The 17,109-nt window shown below is 43.6% G+C and overlaps 1 protein-coding gene across 2 annotated transcripts; it reads right to left on the bottom strand.

Annotated features, from left to right (window-relative positions):
• Positions 1-957: 957 nt before the first annotated feature.
• LOC128346560 (programmed cell death 1 ligand 2-like) lies at positions 958-16,656 on the bottom strand. 2 transcript variants are annotated; one of them, XM_053299990.1, is made up of 6 exons: positions 16,529-16,656; positions 11,018-11,086; positions 8,237-8,599; positions 5,977-6,252; positions 4,294-4,428; positions 958-1,633 (listed from the first exon to the last, which is right to left on the bottom strand). In XM_053299990.1, the coding sequence occupies exons 2-5, from the start codon at positions 11,082-11,084 to the stop codon at positions 4,304-4,306; spliced, it is 831 nt and encodes a 276-aa protein (XP_053155965.1). In that variant the 5' UTR covers positions 11,085-11,086; positions 16,529-16,656; the 3' UTR covers positions 958-1,633; positions 4,294-4,303. The 2 variants fall into 2 exon arrangements, with proteins under 2 accessions (XP_053155965.1, XP_053155964.1); XM_053299989.1 differs by having other exon boundaries at positions 958-1,353.
• Between the last annotated feature and the right edge of the window lie 453 nt (positions 16,657-17,109).

Genomic DNA, 17,109 nt, shown 5'->3' with positions numbered 1-17,109 from the left:
GCTCAGTCCAGATCCTGGTTCAGGCAGAAACAACACGGTACACAAGTAGTAATAATACGTGGCATTTATGTAGCCCAGTTCATGTTACTTCACATACTTTCACCAGTAATCCTTACAATGGTGTTGTTCAGTAGGCCAGTTTTAGTGCCAAACTACATGCAATGTGAAATGCATCTGCATGTAGTTACAGGCTTAGGTCTCCTCACGAGCAGCAGCTGTACAGGGCTGAAATTAGGATTTGGGCCAGAGTGCAGAGGTAGAGGGTGTTGCCAGCTTGCATCAGAGGGGGGAAAGTCACTATAGCTCTTGTCTACAACCGACTCAGAAGTAGGATGCCTCTGAATGCCAGTTGCAGGGCAGGAGGGAGTTGCAGTTGCAGGGCAGTGCAAGAGGAGAGCTGGTCTTGTGGTAGCAAGCATGACATCCCCTTAGCTAAGCAGGGTCCACCCTGGTTGCATATGAAAGGGAGACTAGAAGTGTGAGCACTGAAATATATTCCCCTCAAGGGATGGAGCCACTCTGGGAAGAGCAGAAGGTTTCATGTTCCCTCCCTGGCTTCTCCAAGATAGGGCTGAGAGAGAGTCCTGCCTGCAGCCTTGGAGAAGCCACTGCCAGTTTGTGAAGACAATACTGAGCTAGATAGACCAATGGTCAGACTTAGTCTATGGCAGCTTCCTATGTTCCTAATGGCAGGAGAAAGGATATGCCTTCATCTCCTGCTTGTGGGCTTCCCAGAGGCATCTGGTGGGCCATTGAGGGAAACAGGATGCTGGACTAGATAGACCTGATCTTCTTATGTTCTGTACACACTTTGCTGTGAGTAAGCCTCAGTGAACACAGTGAAAACATGCACAGATTGCAGTGCTAACCACTATATAACATCACAAGAGCGCTTCAGTTATACTCCTTCACAAGCAGTAAGAATACCATAAGGACAATAATGTTAACTCAGCTATGTATAACAGCAGATGTTTAATGCATAAAAATAGATGTCCATACACTCAGATTTCTTGGAACTGAAAACTCAGACAAATGACATATACAGTCACAGAACATCTAAAATGTACTTGTATAACTGTTGAAACTGCTGAATAACAGCCATTTTTTGTATCTCAGAATAGACACTGCTGAAACAGAGAACAATTGCACATTGCCACATTGGCCAAAACCAGACACATTCATATAGTTGAACTATTCTAACATTCTGAAACTTCTTTATGCATTCCTAAAAGGGAAATGTGGAAAGTGCAAAACTGCAAGCAGCACAGATGAAAGTTCCACATGTTCATGTAAGCTCTTCAGTCTGTAAAATTCACTGCATTTACATTCTTGATTTGACGATCCAGATCTCCTCTGAAGAGAAGAGGTAGAGAGAGGAGGAGTTTTAGACAAGTGATCATGCTGTACTACTGTCTCCTGTGATTAACATGCCCAGGAATCCCCAAGATCCAGGTTTTAATCATTTTGCATAGTATTACAGATTTAGATCACACTTGTGAATTCACAGACTGACACATGGAGAATCCCAGTTTCTTAGATTAACGGAGGGCTGGTAATTTCCAAAACCATATCTGTTGCTTTCAGGCTTGATGTAACAGGAAACATTCTAGAAAAAGGGTTCTGTCAAGATGTGCTTCAGAGTGAAGGAAATTAGAAATTAGTGCCTTTAACATGCTTGACCACATATTTGCATACACATTTTCAGACTGTACTGAGAAGGCACTAAACTTGCCTTTTATCTCTACAGAAGTAGCCAGGGTGATACTTTAGGATGAAAACAACACTGCACGTTTCAGAAGCAAGAAGCCGTGACAAGCATTATATTCATCTAAATAGAACGTTCAGCTGGGATGTGTAATGAAGCAATGCTTCTAAACAGATGCTGTTCAATGGTTTAACTTAGCTGGAGCCAATTCTGGTGACAAGTCAGGCTATCAGTGGGAGAATGAGATTGCAGAGAGAGTCATTCTTCAACCAGTTGCTTCAGAACAACAAGAGCTAATTCACACACTTACCTGAATGGACTGTCTGGGAGGAGCATTTGTAAGATGAGATGTGTGCTTTATGCATGCACAGTTTGTGAAGGGGGCAGACATATGAAAAGTAGTGTGCCTGTTCACCACTACCACATCTAGTTTGGCCCTAGGAGTAATTGCCACCATTGTCATCAGAGGTTTGTCACCAGAATTGGCTCCAGCTAAATTAAACCATTGAACAACATCTGTTTAGAAGCATTGCTTCATTACACATCCCAGCTGAACGCTCTGTTTGACTATTTATTTGCTGGAACAGATGTTCTAAAAAATATTAACCAAGAAGGAAAGAAACATGCTACCCATGCTCGAGTTCAAGAGTGCCCATCCTTCAGTCTCCAGGTGTTGTTGGGCTACAACTCTCATCATCCTCAGTTACAATGGTCGAAGGCCATGTAGTCCCAACATCTGGGAACCCAACATGGGAACCCCTGATCTAGTTCTGTATTACTGATTCTGTTCTTTGATAATTTGCTACTTCTTCCTTTTCCTGGCAACAAACACAACTCTGACCAATTCTTACATAAAAATATGTAATTACACATAAAGGGAATTCCCAGACATTTTGTTGTGTGTGTGAATCATAACACTGGTCAGCCACAGTCTGCATAATTGGGCCAGTTCTCAGGCTGATCGCTGCTAGCTCAGATCAGCAAGCAGAATTGACAAAGCTAGTAGCTACCATCAAGCCAAAACATCAGTGCAGCTGTAAACCCCTGCAATAGGGGTGTTTAGAGACGGTATACCCCCATCTATTCTTTGAGTATTTCTTGTTCCTTCTCTACTGCTATTGCTGGAGAGACATCAGGAAATGTCCTAAACCAATATTTCTGTAATAGTCCAAGTATTGCAGTAGTGGCCCTGATCCAAAGTTAGTCACAGTTAAGTTCTACTAAAAGCAATTTAATTTAAGTTAGTCATGACTTAACTTTTTAACCGGTTTCAATGGGATCAAATTACTAAAATGAGCTGGATCGTGGTCAATATGTTCCTTTCTGCTGTAGAAATTAACCCTACACAGTTGGGGAGCAGTTTTGTTTTGTTTTTTTGTTCTGCATATAACCCTGTTCCTATTCCAGTTCTACATTATGCTCATTAAAGCTTTTCTGTAGCTTGCCACAGACTCACTAAATTTATTGGGTTGGATTCCAAGAATGGGATCCATACTTGCATAAACAGAAGGTAGTTCTTTTGCACATGAGAGGAGGAGTGATGTTTGTTAATCCCTCTTTCCTCTAAAGTCCACCCCCGAATCCTCAGGAGCAGATTTTCAGGGGTGAGGTGGCAGACTCACAAAGCAAACAACATCTTCCATTCTTACAAGCTGTGTTTTATCAACCAGCCCATTTATCTAAACATTTCTGGCCTGTCTTTCTCAAAAAGCAGCTCAAGACAACTCATGATATAGGTATCTCAACATAATTTAAACAATTAAAAACTAAGAAATCCAGACCATTCAATAAAAAAGCCAAATTGCCATATCCGGCATCAAATCAGATTATCAGAAAGCATTTTTTGAATCAGAAACCGTTGCCCTGCCATCGAAAGGCACAAACAATATGACACAGATGGGCCTCTTTGGGGAGTACCATAATATTGGGGCAGGACTAAGAAGGCTCTGCTCTTTACAGAGAGATAGATGGTACTTGGCAGCAGGGCTGACCTTAGGGCATGGCAAGCAGGGTGACCGCCCTGGGCCCCACTCTTTTGACCCCCATTAGAATTAACTGGAAGGGGGCCCCGCACTGGCTGATTTGCCCCGGGCCCCACACCCTGCCAGGGCTCTCTAAGGACAGCCCTGGTACTTGGAGCCAGTGTTCCCTCTCACAGGGATTCCCAAGCATTGTTGACTACAACTCCCATAATCCCCAAGCAAAAATCATTACAGCTGGGGATTCTGGGAGTTGTAGTCCACAACATCTGGAATTCCTGTTAGAGGGAACACTGCTTGGAGCCAGATTTTCTGTGAAATAGTTCGGCTGATATAAGGGAAGATAATCTCTAACCTTTACTTGAAGAAATAAAATGAATAAGACCAGCCTGGATAATGGAACTTGATCTTGGTTATGTCAATTAAAAAGTATATGTTTTTCTCATATAGTTGATAAGAGGGTCAATTTCTTTCAAGTAATTCATGGACTAAACCCTTTTCATAAAGATTATAACAATAGACATCTATCTGGAAACAAGCATTTTAGCCAGTAATGGTTGGATGGAAAAATAGTACAGGAGAGACAGAATAACAAATAGTCTCTCTTACCTTGATGGATTTACCGATTTGTTAATGAACTTTTCCTTCGAACCATAATAATGACGGCTGCTATTAGAAAACATACCAACAGGCAAATAGGAAGGATAACTGAGATGGGATGTGTTTTCCCAGAGGACGATGACTCTGAAAACAAGAAAATTCCATTTGTTCTTTTTCAAATACCCCTGGATCTACTGCGCTGTTAAACCAAAGGAGCTTCATTTAATCAACTGGTAATAAAAGCCCATTTTTCACAATCCTGTCCATTGTGGCAGCAGCTGCTTCTTACACTGATGGTGAGCTTTCAATACCAAGGGCACATGTGGTTGTGTGAAAAGGGAGGGTAGGCTCAGAAACCTGTCAGTTTTGTTATTTAGCTCACTCCTGCAAATGCTCAGTAACAGCAGACTGCAAAGGCATGGGGGAGATCGGTGTATGCAAAGTCCTATGCTCTTCACCCCTCATACCAGGGGTTCTTAAACTTGGGTTCCCAGATATGGTTGGACTATAACTCCCATCATCCCCAACAAATGGCCGCTGGCTGGGATGATGAAAGTTGTAGTCCTACAACATCTGGAAACTAGGCCTGGCTAGGGGAGAGTGGGCTCATGCTCACCCTTGTCCCTGGCAGCACACACAGGGGTCATGGTCAGCACCCAGAAGGGCCCTGCACAACCCCATGGAGCTCATTTCCCAGCCGGCTGTTTTGTTGGCTGGATGCTTTCATTGTTCCCTCACTAAGGGAGAGGATAGAGAAAACACCCTGCCAACAACAAAGCCGGCTGAGGCGAGGGGCAAGCCAGGCGGCTCCCAAGAGTTGGATGGCTTTGGCTCTTTGAACCCATCCACCTAATTATAGCTCCACCCCACTGGAGACCCAAGGTTGAGAACCCCTGCCTCACATAATCACTGTATAGCCTTTATTGCCCCTCTAAGCCAGTAATACATCCGAGTGCTTCAATTTCACAGGGCTGTGGAATAGACTAACTATTATCTAGACTGACTGCCCATAGACAGTAAGATGGGAGGATAGCTGGTCTTGTGGTAGCAAGCACAACGAGTCCCCTTTGCTAAGCAGGGTCTGCCCTGGTTGCATATGAATGGGAGATTTGATGTGTGAGCACTGTTAAGATATTCCCATCAGGAGATAGAACCGCTCTGAGAAGAGCATCTGCACACTTGCATGCAGAAGGTTCCAAGTTCCCTCCATGGCATCTCCAGGATAGGGCCGAGAGAGATTCCTACCTGCAACCTTGGAGAAGCTGCTGCCAATCTGTGTAGACAATACTGAGTTAGATGGACCAATGGTCCGACTCGGTATATGGCAGCTTCCTGTGTTCCTATGTCTTTGTGTGAAATAAGCCCTATGCAGACATTATACATAATGGAGACACTAATCTCTGATTCTCTGAGACTCTGTCCCCATTGTTGCAGTCTTGGTCTCTGTGGAATGACTGAAGATCCAGCCCTTTGTTTTCAGTCAGAAGGAAGTAGGAAGATGAGGAACAAGGCAGTAGAATATAAGGAGTAAAAGAAGAGGGTGGGAAGAGATTGGGATGAAGTTTTTGTGAGTCGACAGGACAAGAAGCCAGACAGAGTACCAGGTCACAGCAGCTGCTGTTTTATGTGTGTACAACTCCCATAAAAGCATATTAAAAAAAAATTAATGTGAAGCCACACATGAGTATTTACCAAACACTGAGTGAGCTGAAGTTTTTTCATTAAATGCCTTATTCCAGAACACACAGCTGTAGCTTTCATTAATGCTTGGTTTGAACCTCAGGGTACTAGTTATGTTGAAAAGCCCATCCTTAGTCAGTTCATATGTAGTGTTTGCAAGGATGGAGACATTAGGATTCTTCTCACTGTGCCAAGTAACTTCCGCCAGAGGGTAGCCTTCTGATTGACAGGTGAAGATCAGGTCCTCATCTTCTCTTCTTTTCTGAATATCTATGGTCTTGTAGGTTGCTGTTTAAGATGAAGCAGAATATAATCATCACTCTGGGATTTTTGCACTACTTTGGTTATCCTTATTCTTTCCCCTGAGATGCACAATCACTATATGGTGAAGACATTGTGCATTGACTTTTCTGATGTGGAATCTGTTTATAGGAACCAAGGATCTGCACCAGGGTCAAAGCATGAGGTTGAGCTTTCACAAAACCAGTCACCAAGTCAATTCACAGCCTTGCTATTGGGATTAAATTGCAAAAATAAAAATTATCTCTCATAACATGGGCACTTCTGAGGAATAATATGTGTGGTCTGAAAGCGGGGAGGGGGACTGCCCCAAAAGTTTGTCTAAGGTGCTTAGACAAATTCATAGAGGTTTATCAGTGGCTACTAGTCTTGATAGCTCTAGGCTAACTCCAAGCTCAGAGGCAGTTGCTTCTGAATGCCAGTTACAGGAGAGCAACAGCAAGAGAGAGGGCATGCCCTCATCTCTTGTGTGTGGCTTCCCAGAGGCTTCTGGTGGGTCACTGTGTGAAACAGGATGCCGGACTAGATAGACCTTGGGCCTGATCTAGCAGGGCTTTTCTTCTGTTCTTATATATGGGAGTAATGTATGCAGGGAGGTGACCTCGTCTGGTCTTGTGGTAGCAAGCATGAATTGTCCTTTTTGCTAAGCAGAATCCACCTTAGTTTGCATTTGGATGAGAGACTACATGTGAGCTCTTTCAGATATTCCCCTTAGGGGGTGGAGCCATAGCTCAGTGGAAGAGCAGGAGGTCCTGGGTTCACTCCCTGATATCTCCAGGTAGGGCTGGGAAAGACTCCTGCCTGTAATCTCAGAGAAGTTGCTGGCAGTCAGTATAGACAATACTGAGCTAGATGGACCAATGGTCTGCCTTGGTACAAGGCAGTTTCCTATGTTAAGCACAAAGGAAGCCATCCAAACCCTTTCTTAGTTCTAAAAAAAAAGACTGAATTTTTGTTGCAGGGGGCAAGTTGGCACAGATATTAATAATCTGAATCTTGGCTATTTTTGCCACCCTTACTGTCTGCATAGCAGAAGAGGGAACCACAGATCCCTCTTCTGCCACATGTGCTGTGCCATCTCCTTGGCCCAAGGAGTAATGTCAACATGGAGGGTTCCAACATGACCCAGTTTGAGCTCAAACCGGTTTGCACACCCCTAGCTTCATCATGAAAATTCAGCTGAATTTTTGAATGTTTTGAACTTTGCACACTGAATCATGTGCAGGTGGAACACATTACATCTGAGGCACTAACTCAGTTCTTGAAGGACAATGAGTTTGACACTGGCCTGATTCAGATGTAATGCAATATCCCACTCTTCCTCCAAGGAGCCCAGAGAGGTGGACATCATTATGTTTATCCTCACCACAGTCCTGTGAGGTAAACTAGGTTGAAAGATAAGGGACTGGCCCAGAGTTACCCAGTGAGTTTCATGGCTGAATGGGGATTTGAACTCAGGTCTCTTCATTCCTAATCCACCACTCTTACCACTACACCACACTTGCTTACAATTTACAACTTACAATTTACAGTTTAAAAGTGAAGTTGCGTGTTTGCCAACCTTTAGTTTCATGCTATGTCTGAATTCGGCCACTATGATGGTTTTCATTATGTTGTTGCGACCCACCCTATTCTGTTATGAAAAATGGAGAAATAACCCTGTGTTTTATATCGCACCACATATGTGCATGATGCTTTAGAGAGAATCTAGAGCATGCATCACCTGTTGAGTTTGGCTCAACCAGTGTCCCCCCCTCTCCTGGTCTAGTAGAGTATATGCTAGGACAGCTGAAAATTCTAGTTTGTTTTTTTTTAATTTGGCAGAGGAGCTGGTTCAGGATTTGGGATGCTAATTTTGGAATTAGAACATACTTCCACTGAATCTTTAGTCACCTCTCTTAATATCTGCTAAACTAACACTGCAAAGGAAAGAGAAGCATTAAACAATACATGGTGTTATATGGCTACTAACCTTTCACTTTCAAAGTTATGTACTTGTAATCAGCCCCTCCATAGTAAACGGCACAGAGATAATCTCCTTCATCTGTGAGCTTTACATTGGTGATAGATAGCACAGAGCGTCCCATTTCTAAACTCTCGCGAAGCAGTGTGGCTCTCCCCCGATAGTCTGTGTCTTGGAATGTGAGGTTTTCATGCCCATTGTGGAATTTGTAAACTTCTCTTTCTTCTTTTGTCTTTGCTAGTTTCCTTTTCCATAAGACACTTATATTTGTCAAATTTAATGGGGAATCTACTGGAAAGCGACATCCCATTTCTACATCACTCCCATACTCTGCATCATAACGTGGCTGAAGAACTTCTACTGTGAATAAAGCTGAGACATAAACCAATGCAGAAGGATTACCGACCAAGCAAGATATTGTCATTTTTTGTGGGATCCAGTAAGTCAGATATTTGCTTTTACTGCAGCGATCAGACTGTTTCCCACACTACTTCAGTAATATAGGATCTGGCATGTGGGAAGAATACCAGTGTTGCCCCAGGCTTTCTTGTGGGGCAGTGTTGACATGGGAAGTAATCATGATACCAAAGCAGCATGGGAATCAGCCAAATTACAATGCACAGGTAACATAGAAGGGGTCCTTTAAAATGGTTTCCTTACAAATAATCCATGACCGCTTGCCAGTGATGTATTTTGCAAAGACATTTTAGTATTACCATTATTGAACTTGGGATTACCCTGGGCCCAATTTTATGTCATGCATATTCAGAAGCTACACATAAAACACACAGAAAGATGATAATAGATAGGATGATGGAATAGTATATGGCATCTCTTTTTTTCTGGATGATTGCCATTATCCATCCAGCCCTCTCTGTCATTATTTGTGGTCACTGAATCCTCTCAACAGTTTGGTTGAGTGGTTCCAGCATATAGAATCATACTCATGCGCTAGGGGTATGCACGGAACCAGTTCCATGTACATCCGGGAGGCTGGGGTGGTGGTTTTATGTCATGGGGAGGGTGCTCTAACCTCTCCTGCTGTGCTTCCTCCTCCGGCACTGCTTTAAAAAATGCTGGCACAGGGTGGGTGTATATCCTCTTACCCTCTGTATACCCTGGAGGATAAGTGGTAGGTGCACGTGTGCCTGCCACTTCCAGTTTTATGCTGACCGGGGTGGCAAGAGGGTATACAGCATCCCTGTACCAGCATTTTTAAAAGCAGTGCCAGTGGGAGAAATGCTTCCTATGCCTTAAAGCCACCCCCACCCCCGCATTCGAACCAGTTCGAATGTGAGGGTTCCGAACCTGTTCGACATTCTAAGAATAGAATGCTGAACAGTCTGAGCAGCACTTTGTTGAGAGAGCAGATCTGGGCACAGTTATCCATGCCTTGGAATACAGCAACAGGTGGGGCTGCCTTTGAAATATATTGGGAACTTAGAAGTGGTGCAGCATGCAGTGGCTAGATTACTAACTGAGACCGCTCACTGTGCATACATCACACCTGTCCTGAAGGACCCATGTGGGCTGCCATTCTGTTTCTGTGTGCAATTCAAAGTCCTGGTTATTACCTTTGAAGCTCTAAAATGGGTTGGGCCCCAGTTACTTGAAGGACAACCTTCTCCTGAGTGAATCCATCCACCTGATGACTGCTGTTGGGAAGGCATTGCTCCACCAGACATCACCTACTGAAGCTTGACTGTCATGCACATGGGACAGGGTCCTCTCTGTAATTGCCCCCAATTATGGAATTCCTTCCCAGCTGTTCTCCCTCTCAGTCTTTTGTCCAAAGCTAAAGACTGTTTTCTTTGTGCAGGAGGCAAAGATTTTCACCCTGCTCTTGTCTTTTTATCTTGTGTTTGGTCATCATTTTTAACCATTTATTATTTTATATGTTATTTTTACAACTTGATTTATTTTATTCTGACCCAGGTTTGTTGGTTTGTTTGTTTTAACACTTTTTAAAAGCTATATAAATAAACTAGAGTTAGAAAAAGCCATGATTTGCCAGGGCTGGACATCGTGATGAATTGTTCTAAACCAAGACTGCACAGCTTTGGCCTTCCAGCTGTTTTTGGACTACAACTGCCCTCATTCCTGACTCTAGGTCACTGTGGCTGGGGATGATGGGACTCAGAGTAAAAGGAGTCTTGTGGTAGCAAGCGAAGCAGGGCCCACCTTGTCTTGTATTTGGATGGGAGACTCCATGTGACTGCTATAAGACAATTCCCTTTAGGGAATGGGGCCACAGCTCAGTGGAAGAGCATCTGCTTGCATACAGAAAGGACATTTCAGCAACATGGATAAGTCCAGATATGGAGTTCTTTGACAACAATTAAAAACAAACAAACACAAAGTTGCTCCCCAAAGCCCTTTTGGCATGTGTCTCAGATTGCACCTGGCTCTTAGCTTTTGCAATTGAACCCACGAGAAATCCCAACAGACCACAGCACAGTCCCCTGGGAACATCTCCTGTGCATGCCAACCTGCAATGAAAAAAAGAGCTGAGCCACAACTTCTATGTGTTCTTGGAAATCTCCCATTGACTGCAATGGTCCCATGCAAGAAACGTTCCTAGAGGACTGTGCCCACCTCCACAAACTGCAACTCTCCATTCACGTTTTATGAAGGGCCACTCATTTGGTGGAGTTTTTCCTGATCTTGGAATTTAGAAACTTGTGAGTAGTCCCAGACTGGAGATAGTTTTGAAGCTCTTGGATTAAACCGAAGTGAAATATAGAACACTTTGGAGATTTTCTTGAAAAGTATCCATGTAAAAGTTCTCACCTGTCATCAAGGGAAGCTGGATATCGAGCAACACAATTGGCAGGAGCCTGAACATTGTCCGAGGCATATCTAAAAGACAACATTAACATCTCACATATGCTCAAATACTTCAAGTTGATCTGCAATGCTGTTGCTGATTAAAACCAATTTTTATTCCTTAAAACACCACTTTCACTCAGTACCAATCCCCCTCTGCCACAAGAGATGTGCTGTTGAGTCTCAAAGCATTCAAGTTGGTGTCATGAGGCAACAAATAAGCACTAAATGCTCAGATGACAAAACATCAAAACTTCTCTCCACCCCCACCCACCCCAGCACCATTGCTGTGCACCTCCAGGATGGTATCAGCATGGGGCAGGCTTCAAAAAGTAATGGTTCTGACTTCAACTGGAACTCTTTGAAGTCTAACTTCCAACTAGAAACTTTACTTCATGTGGAATAAGATAGTCAGGTAGTTAATTGCTATTGAGTGACTCTATCTCATCCCAGTCTTAAAAGATCATGATCTTCCCAGTTGTATCCAATTCAAAGGCTAGATTTGCCCTTTAAAGCCCTAAAATACCTGAACTGGGCTATGTAATGGATCACTGTCTTCCATATGTATGTGCCTGTCAACTGAGAACATCTTCAGAGGCCCATCTCTGTGTGCTCCCAGCTTCGCAAGTTAGGTAAAGAAAGGACCCTTTTTGTAGTCACATCCAAAGTGGAAGGCGACAATCGCATGTAACATGGAACTGCAGGTCCATTTGACACATGGTTATGTACTCCCGCACCCGCACCCCCCCCCCCGCTCTCCCATCCAAATTAGGACTGGGCTTCCTTTTTGACAGAAAGACAGCCCGCACAGCCAATCAGGCCAGAGCTGAGGGAGACGCTTTCTCCCTCAATTCTGGTTCCAGGGCCAGCACTCTGCGGTTCCAGATTCAGATGTACTGGAAGCTGCTTGGAACCTTGGGCTGAGGCAACGAAACTTAATTTAACCCACGAGTTCAGATTGGAGTCCCAATCCTGTACCCTCGGTTTTGTCGCCACCCTGACTGCAGTTCCCCACATTGAGACATAAGGTCCATAAGGTCCTATTCAACTGCAGTTCTGCGTTATGTGTGAATGTGGCCGAACTCTTTCCAATGGGAATGTTCATTTGACACAATCATTTTCTCTTATTGACATCCCACCACCCTTCCATCAGGGAACTTGGTGGAATAGATGAGGTTCCTACGCAGTCACCCATCCAGGTACTGACCGGACCAAGACCTGTTTAGCTTCAGCAATGTGGCTGCATCCTGTGCCCTCAGTCCATGCTCTGGGACCTTGGCACTTTTAGATGCCATGCAAAGTCTGTCTTGAACTCATTGACTTGTTGTGGCATTTAGGATATTTCTGTTGGTTTTAGCTGCTGTTCTTATTTTGCTGCTTGTTTGCAATTTTATTTCTGTAGTTTTCATTTTATAATGTTATGTATATATATAAATTTGGCTGCCTAGAGGACACAAGTTGATTGGTGAAGTATAAATTCTGTGAATAAATAAATCCAGTGATGCCATCTTGAGCAGTGTGCGTGCTGGGCACTGTGGAGGTACTCCCTCAGCACCACTGGAAGAACCACAATTATTTAAGGCCAAAGGCATATTTATTTGTTTGTTACTATATTTATTTACATATTTTCTAACATTACAAAGACATACAGTACTTCAAGTTTGGAACAAGTTTTGGACATCTTCAACAGCATTGCAAAATCATATATATGGCCCATGTGTTTTCCCAGCACTGAAAATTAAAGAACATTTCTTTAAAATACATTCATTTTTATTTTCTTTTTCCTCATCTTCACATATTGAGTCAGGTTTTTTCATTATTTAAATGTCTGATCATTTATGTCAGTAATCTTTAATCTACTGAATAACTGGTTCTTTCAGAATAACGGCTGAATAATAGGTCCAAGCCAGAAATATTTTTGTAGCTATTTTGAGCCTATGGATTAACTTTTGGCTAACAATTGGGATAATAGAATGCATATAGCCTCACAGCAGTGATATAGGAAGATGCTGAAAGGCATCATCTCATACTGCATGGGAGATGGCAACGGTAAACCCCTCCTGTATTCTACCAAAGACAACCACAGGGCTCTGTGGTTGCCAGGAATCGACACTGACTCGACAGCACATACTACTTAAAAGGAGAGGAGAGCTGGTCTTGTGGTAGCAAGCATGACTTGTCCCCATAGCTAAGCAGGGTCTGCCCTGGTTGCATATGAATGGGAGACTTGATGTGTGAGCACTGCAAGATATTCCCCTCAGGGGATGAAGCCGCTCTGGGAAGAGCAGAAGGTTCCAAGTTCCCTCCCTGGCTTCTCCAAGATATGGCTGAGAGAGATTCCTGCCTGCAACCTTGGAGAAGCCGCTGCCAGTCTGTGAAGACAATACTGAGCTAGATAGACCAATGGTCTGACTCAGTATATGGCAGTTTCCTATGTTCCTATGAAGTTGAAAACCCCACATTATGGTGATGGGAAAAGGGTGCCAGGGCATGGTCAGGGCCACTTTCCTCACCCACCCACCTCCTCCTGCCCTGTTCCATTGCTGCAGGTATGTGTGTTCAGCAAACTTGAGATCTGGCAGTGAGGGGAGAAGGAACTCTCTTCTCACCCCCTCACTGCTGAACCTGCAGTTTAAAAGTCATCCCCACAGCTATGGGGAGGGTGGCAAAGAGCAGCAGGCAAGTGAGGTGACACCCTGGTGATAGGGGGCAGGGTAGGGTGTCCACTCTTGCTGCTCCATCACGGAGGCATTGGCAAGTCACCCCTGGATGATTAATTCAGAATCTAATTAGCCAGACTGGTAAAGCTTTTAACATCTGCTTATCTAAGGGAAATAATCTTAAATACAGTATACCAGATCATGGAGATAATTGGGGGCTATAATTGAATTTCTACTTTGTCCAGTTTTTCAAAAGCGCAGTAATCATTATATAATTAGAACTAGTACCGGTTATATAATATAATTAGAACTAATACTGATTCTATTTGTCAATAATACATTAGTCAAAGGGTTTTTTGAAGAATGTTGTTCTAATTCCCTCCTTTCTCCTTTTCCCGTATACCTACTGAGCCCAACATTACAAATGTGAAGCTTCAAGGTAATATATAATAACGACTTATCCCCCTAAGGAGGCCTCTAAACAGTTGGAGACATGACACTAAGGCAGAAATAGAAATGTGTCATTCCAAATCCCATCTCACAATTAGCAACTCAGAAGAGCTTGGGTTTGCAGTTAATAGGCAGAAAAGGGAGAGGATACTAGGAGATATCATCCAGCGATACCTTATTGAAGGTTTTGGCCATTGTGGCTGAGGATGATAGGAGTTGAAATCCAAGAATGTCTGGTGACCCAAGTTTGAGAACTCCTGTTTGGTAAATACTCTCTGCTTTCCACAGTTTGCTGCTAGTGATTACTTATTTTTTGAACTCTTAAAAAATGTCAGCATTTGCAGTGCTATTAGCCCCCAAAGCATCCATATCTAAGATACCTAAGATGCAAAAAAGGTGCTAACCAGGTATCAGTCTGAGTGAAGCAAGGCACTCTCACTTTTTCATCCTGATCTCCCCCTCAGCATGGTCCTAGTTACTTCTGAGGCAAATTCCCCACTGAAAAGAGGGAAACCCCCCAAATAGTACAGCTCTCATTCATATGCTCTGCCCACTGCTGTCACTTCTTGACTATAAGGGAGAAAAGAAATGGATAAAAGCAGAAAAATGGGCAAGGGAGAGAGAATTGTGGGTCTGGACATATGAGAATGAGCATACGTGGTCAATGAAGAGTAAACTAATTCAAGACAGAAGCCAACCAGGAGCTGTCTGGCAGTTTCCTCTCCCCTGCATCCCTTGAGGGACAAAGGTAGAATACTGACTACTTGCATATTGTCATATCTCTGTAAGGGCAAGTGCTGGAGACTTGGTGGCTTACATGATGTGCAGCACTCTGGCGGCAGAATCTCTGTGCAGACTGCTTCTTTGGGCAGTGGACCAAGTGCAGAGAGTAATCTCGCCCCTCCCTCCAAAAGTCCTTCTATAAATCTAAGGATCGCCTTGGCAAGGACTTTGAAGAAAGTGGAAAGACATTAAAATTGCTTCCTCTTATCCTCCGTACCTGGTCCACTGCAGAAAGCAGTCTTAAGCTCAGGGATTCTGAAGGCTCCTGGCATGCCCACAACCTTCTTTCCATCTTTAGAGGGCAGCCCATTATGTAAGCCAATTTTTTTTAAAAAGCTGACATTTCAGAGAGGAGATCCAGTGTATAAGTAGCATAGGTCCCCACAATTACCCTGGGCCTTTTCCAGCAGCTGCCCCTCCACCGCCTTCAGGTTTTCAAATGCATGCTTGCCCTTTGAACATCTGGTGGGAGAGGATTTGGAGTTGAGAAATGACAGGAAGGGGAAGCATTAAATGCTCCATCCCACACCCTTCTGACTTAACTAGGGAGGCTGTTGTACTGCAGTTACACGCATTGCAACAGTGGGCACTTCCCCTCTCCAACCCACATTGCTATGATTTTTGGTTTTTAAACACACACACACACACACACACACACACATCTGTACACAGCTTCCAATGCAACAAGTTTCTTCCTCTACACATAATTCTATTTGTACAGCTAAAACATGACTGCAGCCATAGGAACATAAAAAGCTACTTCATACTGAGTCAGAACATTTGTCCATCTAGTGCTGTGCTGCCTACACTGACCGGCAGCAGCTCTCCGAGATTTTAGGCAGGAGACTTTCCCAGTTCCAGCTGGAAAGGATAGGAGTTGAACTTGGGACCTTCTGCATGCAAGCAGATGGCGCTACCACTAAGGCATGACCCTGCTCCCTAAGGGGAATATCTTACAGCAGACAGTGCTCACATGCAAATATAAACCAGGGCAAACAGTGCTCAGCAAAGGGCACAATTCACACTTCCTACCACAAGACCAGCTCTCTTCCCCAGAGAAGAGCATAGTCCTATGGGGAAAGTCATTCCTATTGCTCAAAGATAGGGATACCGATGCACAAGACGTTCAACAGCTTTCATTCCATGAAGGATTAAAGGAGGTCACTTCCTATGCAAAAAAAAGGCTCCTCCTCCTTGCCCCAATCCATCCAGAAAGATACAGCACCTTCTGGGTGCACAACAGATGTCAATGCAAATGTGGATTGCAATACTCGGCTGGATCCTACCGGACGGGCATGGTGCATCTTTAGCTTGTGATGCAGATATGTATCTTGATCAAGAATAGTTGGGGTTTAACTAGAGCTGGATCAGAGATATTTAAACAAATGTACACAGCTTTCTTTTCCTTCTTTAAAAGTTGGGCCACGATTAATGACTCTGAGAATTGACCAATTCAGCTGCAAATCTCACATTCTTCATGCAAAGAGTTCTCTGAAGCGACCCAAAAAACAAAAAACAAAAAACAACCTTGTTCCTTTTGAGTGCATTAGAAAAGCTGCTATAATAACACAACCATATTCACCTCAGAGCTGGCAGATCTCCTCCACAGTGGAACTGTTAAGATTTTCCTGCCTTGTGAATAGAAGGATATTTTGTCAACGCCAGAGGGAAACGAGGTATCATGTTCCTTTGTCGTCAGCTTGTTCTCCTCTGACCAATCTTGCTAAAATCAAGAATATGATGAACTCTCAAAACCCGGGGGGGGGGGGGGAATCACAGGCAAAGCTTGTGGTTTTGCTTTCCACAGTAAAGCAGTCACTCTCAAAAAGAACATGAGGTCTTGTCTTAGTCATCTGAATAATAAAAGCAATGCAGGAATACCTTTGCTTCCACCAAGCCAATTATTCACTTTTTAAAAAGAGAGATCTGGACTCGAAGCATAACCTGACCAGGAAACCCGGCTCCCAGAGTGAAAGGTGAGTTTGTGATTATTTTTAGTAGGCACCATTCGAGCTTCCTGTACTTTCCTTCCAGAAAACCACCAGGGTTCAGAATTCTGCCACAAGAACATTTTATATCCAAAATGATTCTCAAAGTTTTGGATTCAGTTTATCCACATGGCTCTCAGGCATGGCAGTACTTGACCCCAGAGGTGCACCTAGG

The sequence above is a fragment of the Hemicordylus capensis genome, chromosome 2, assembly GCF_027244095.1.
Source record: "Hemicordylus capensis ecotype Gifberg chromosome 2, rHemCap1.1.pri, whole genome shotgun sequence".
In the NCBI taxonomy this organism is placed as follows: domain Eukaryota; kingdom Metazoa; phylum Chordata; class Lepidosauria; order Squamata; family Cordylidae; genus Hemicordylus; species Hemicordylus capensis.
The sequence above is the reverse complement of the archived record's forward strand: the minus strand, read 5'-3'. Positions and strand labels throughout refer to the sequence as shown.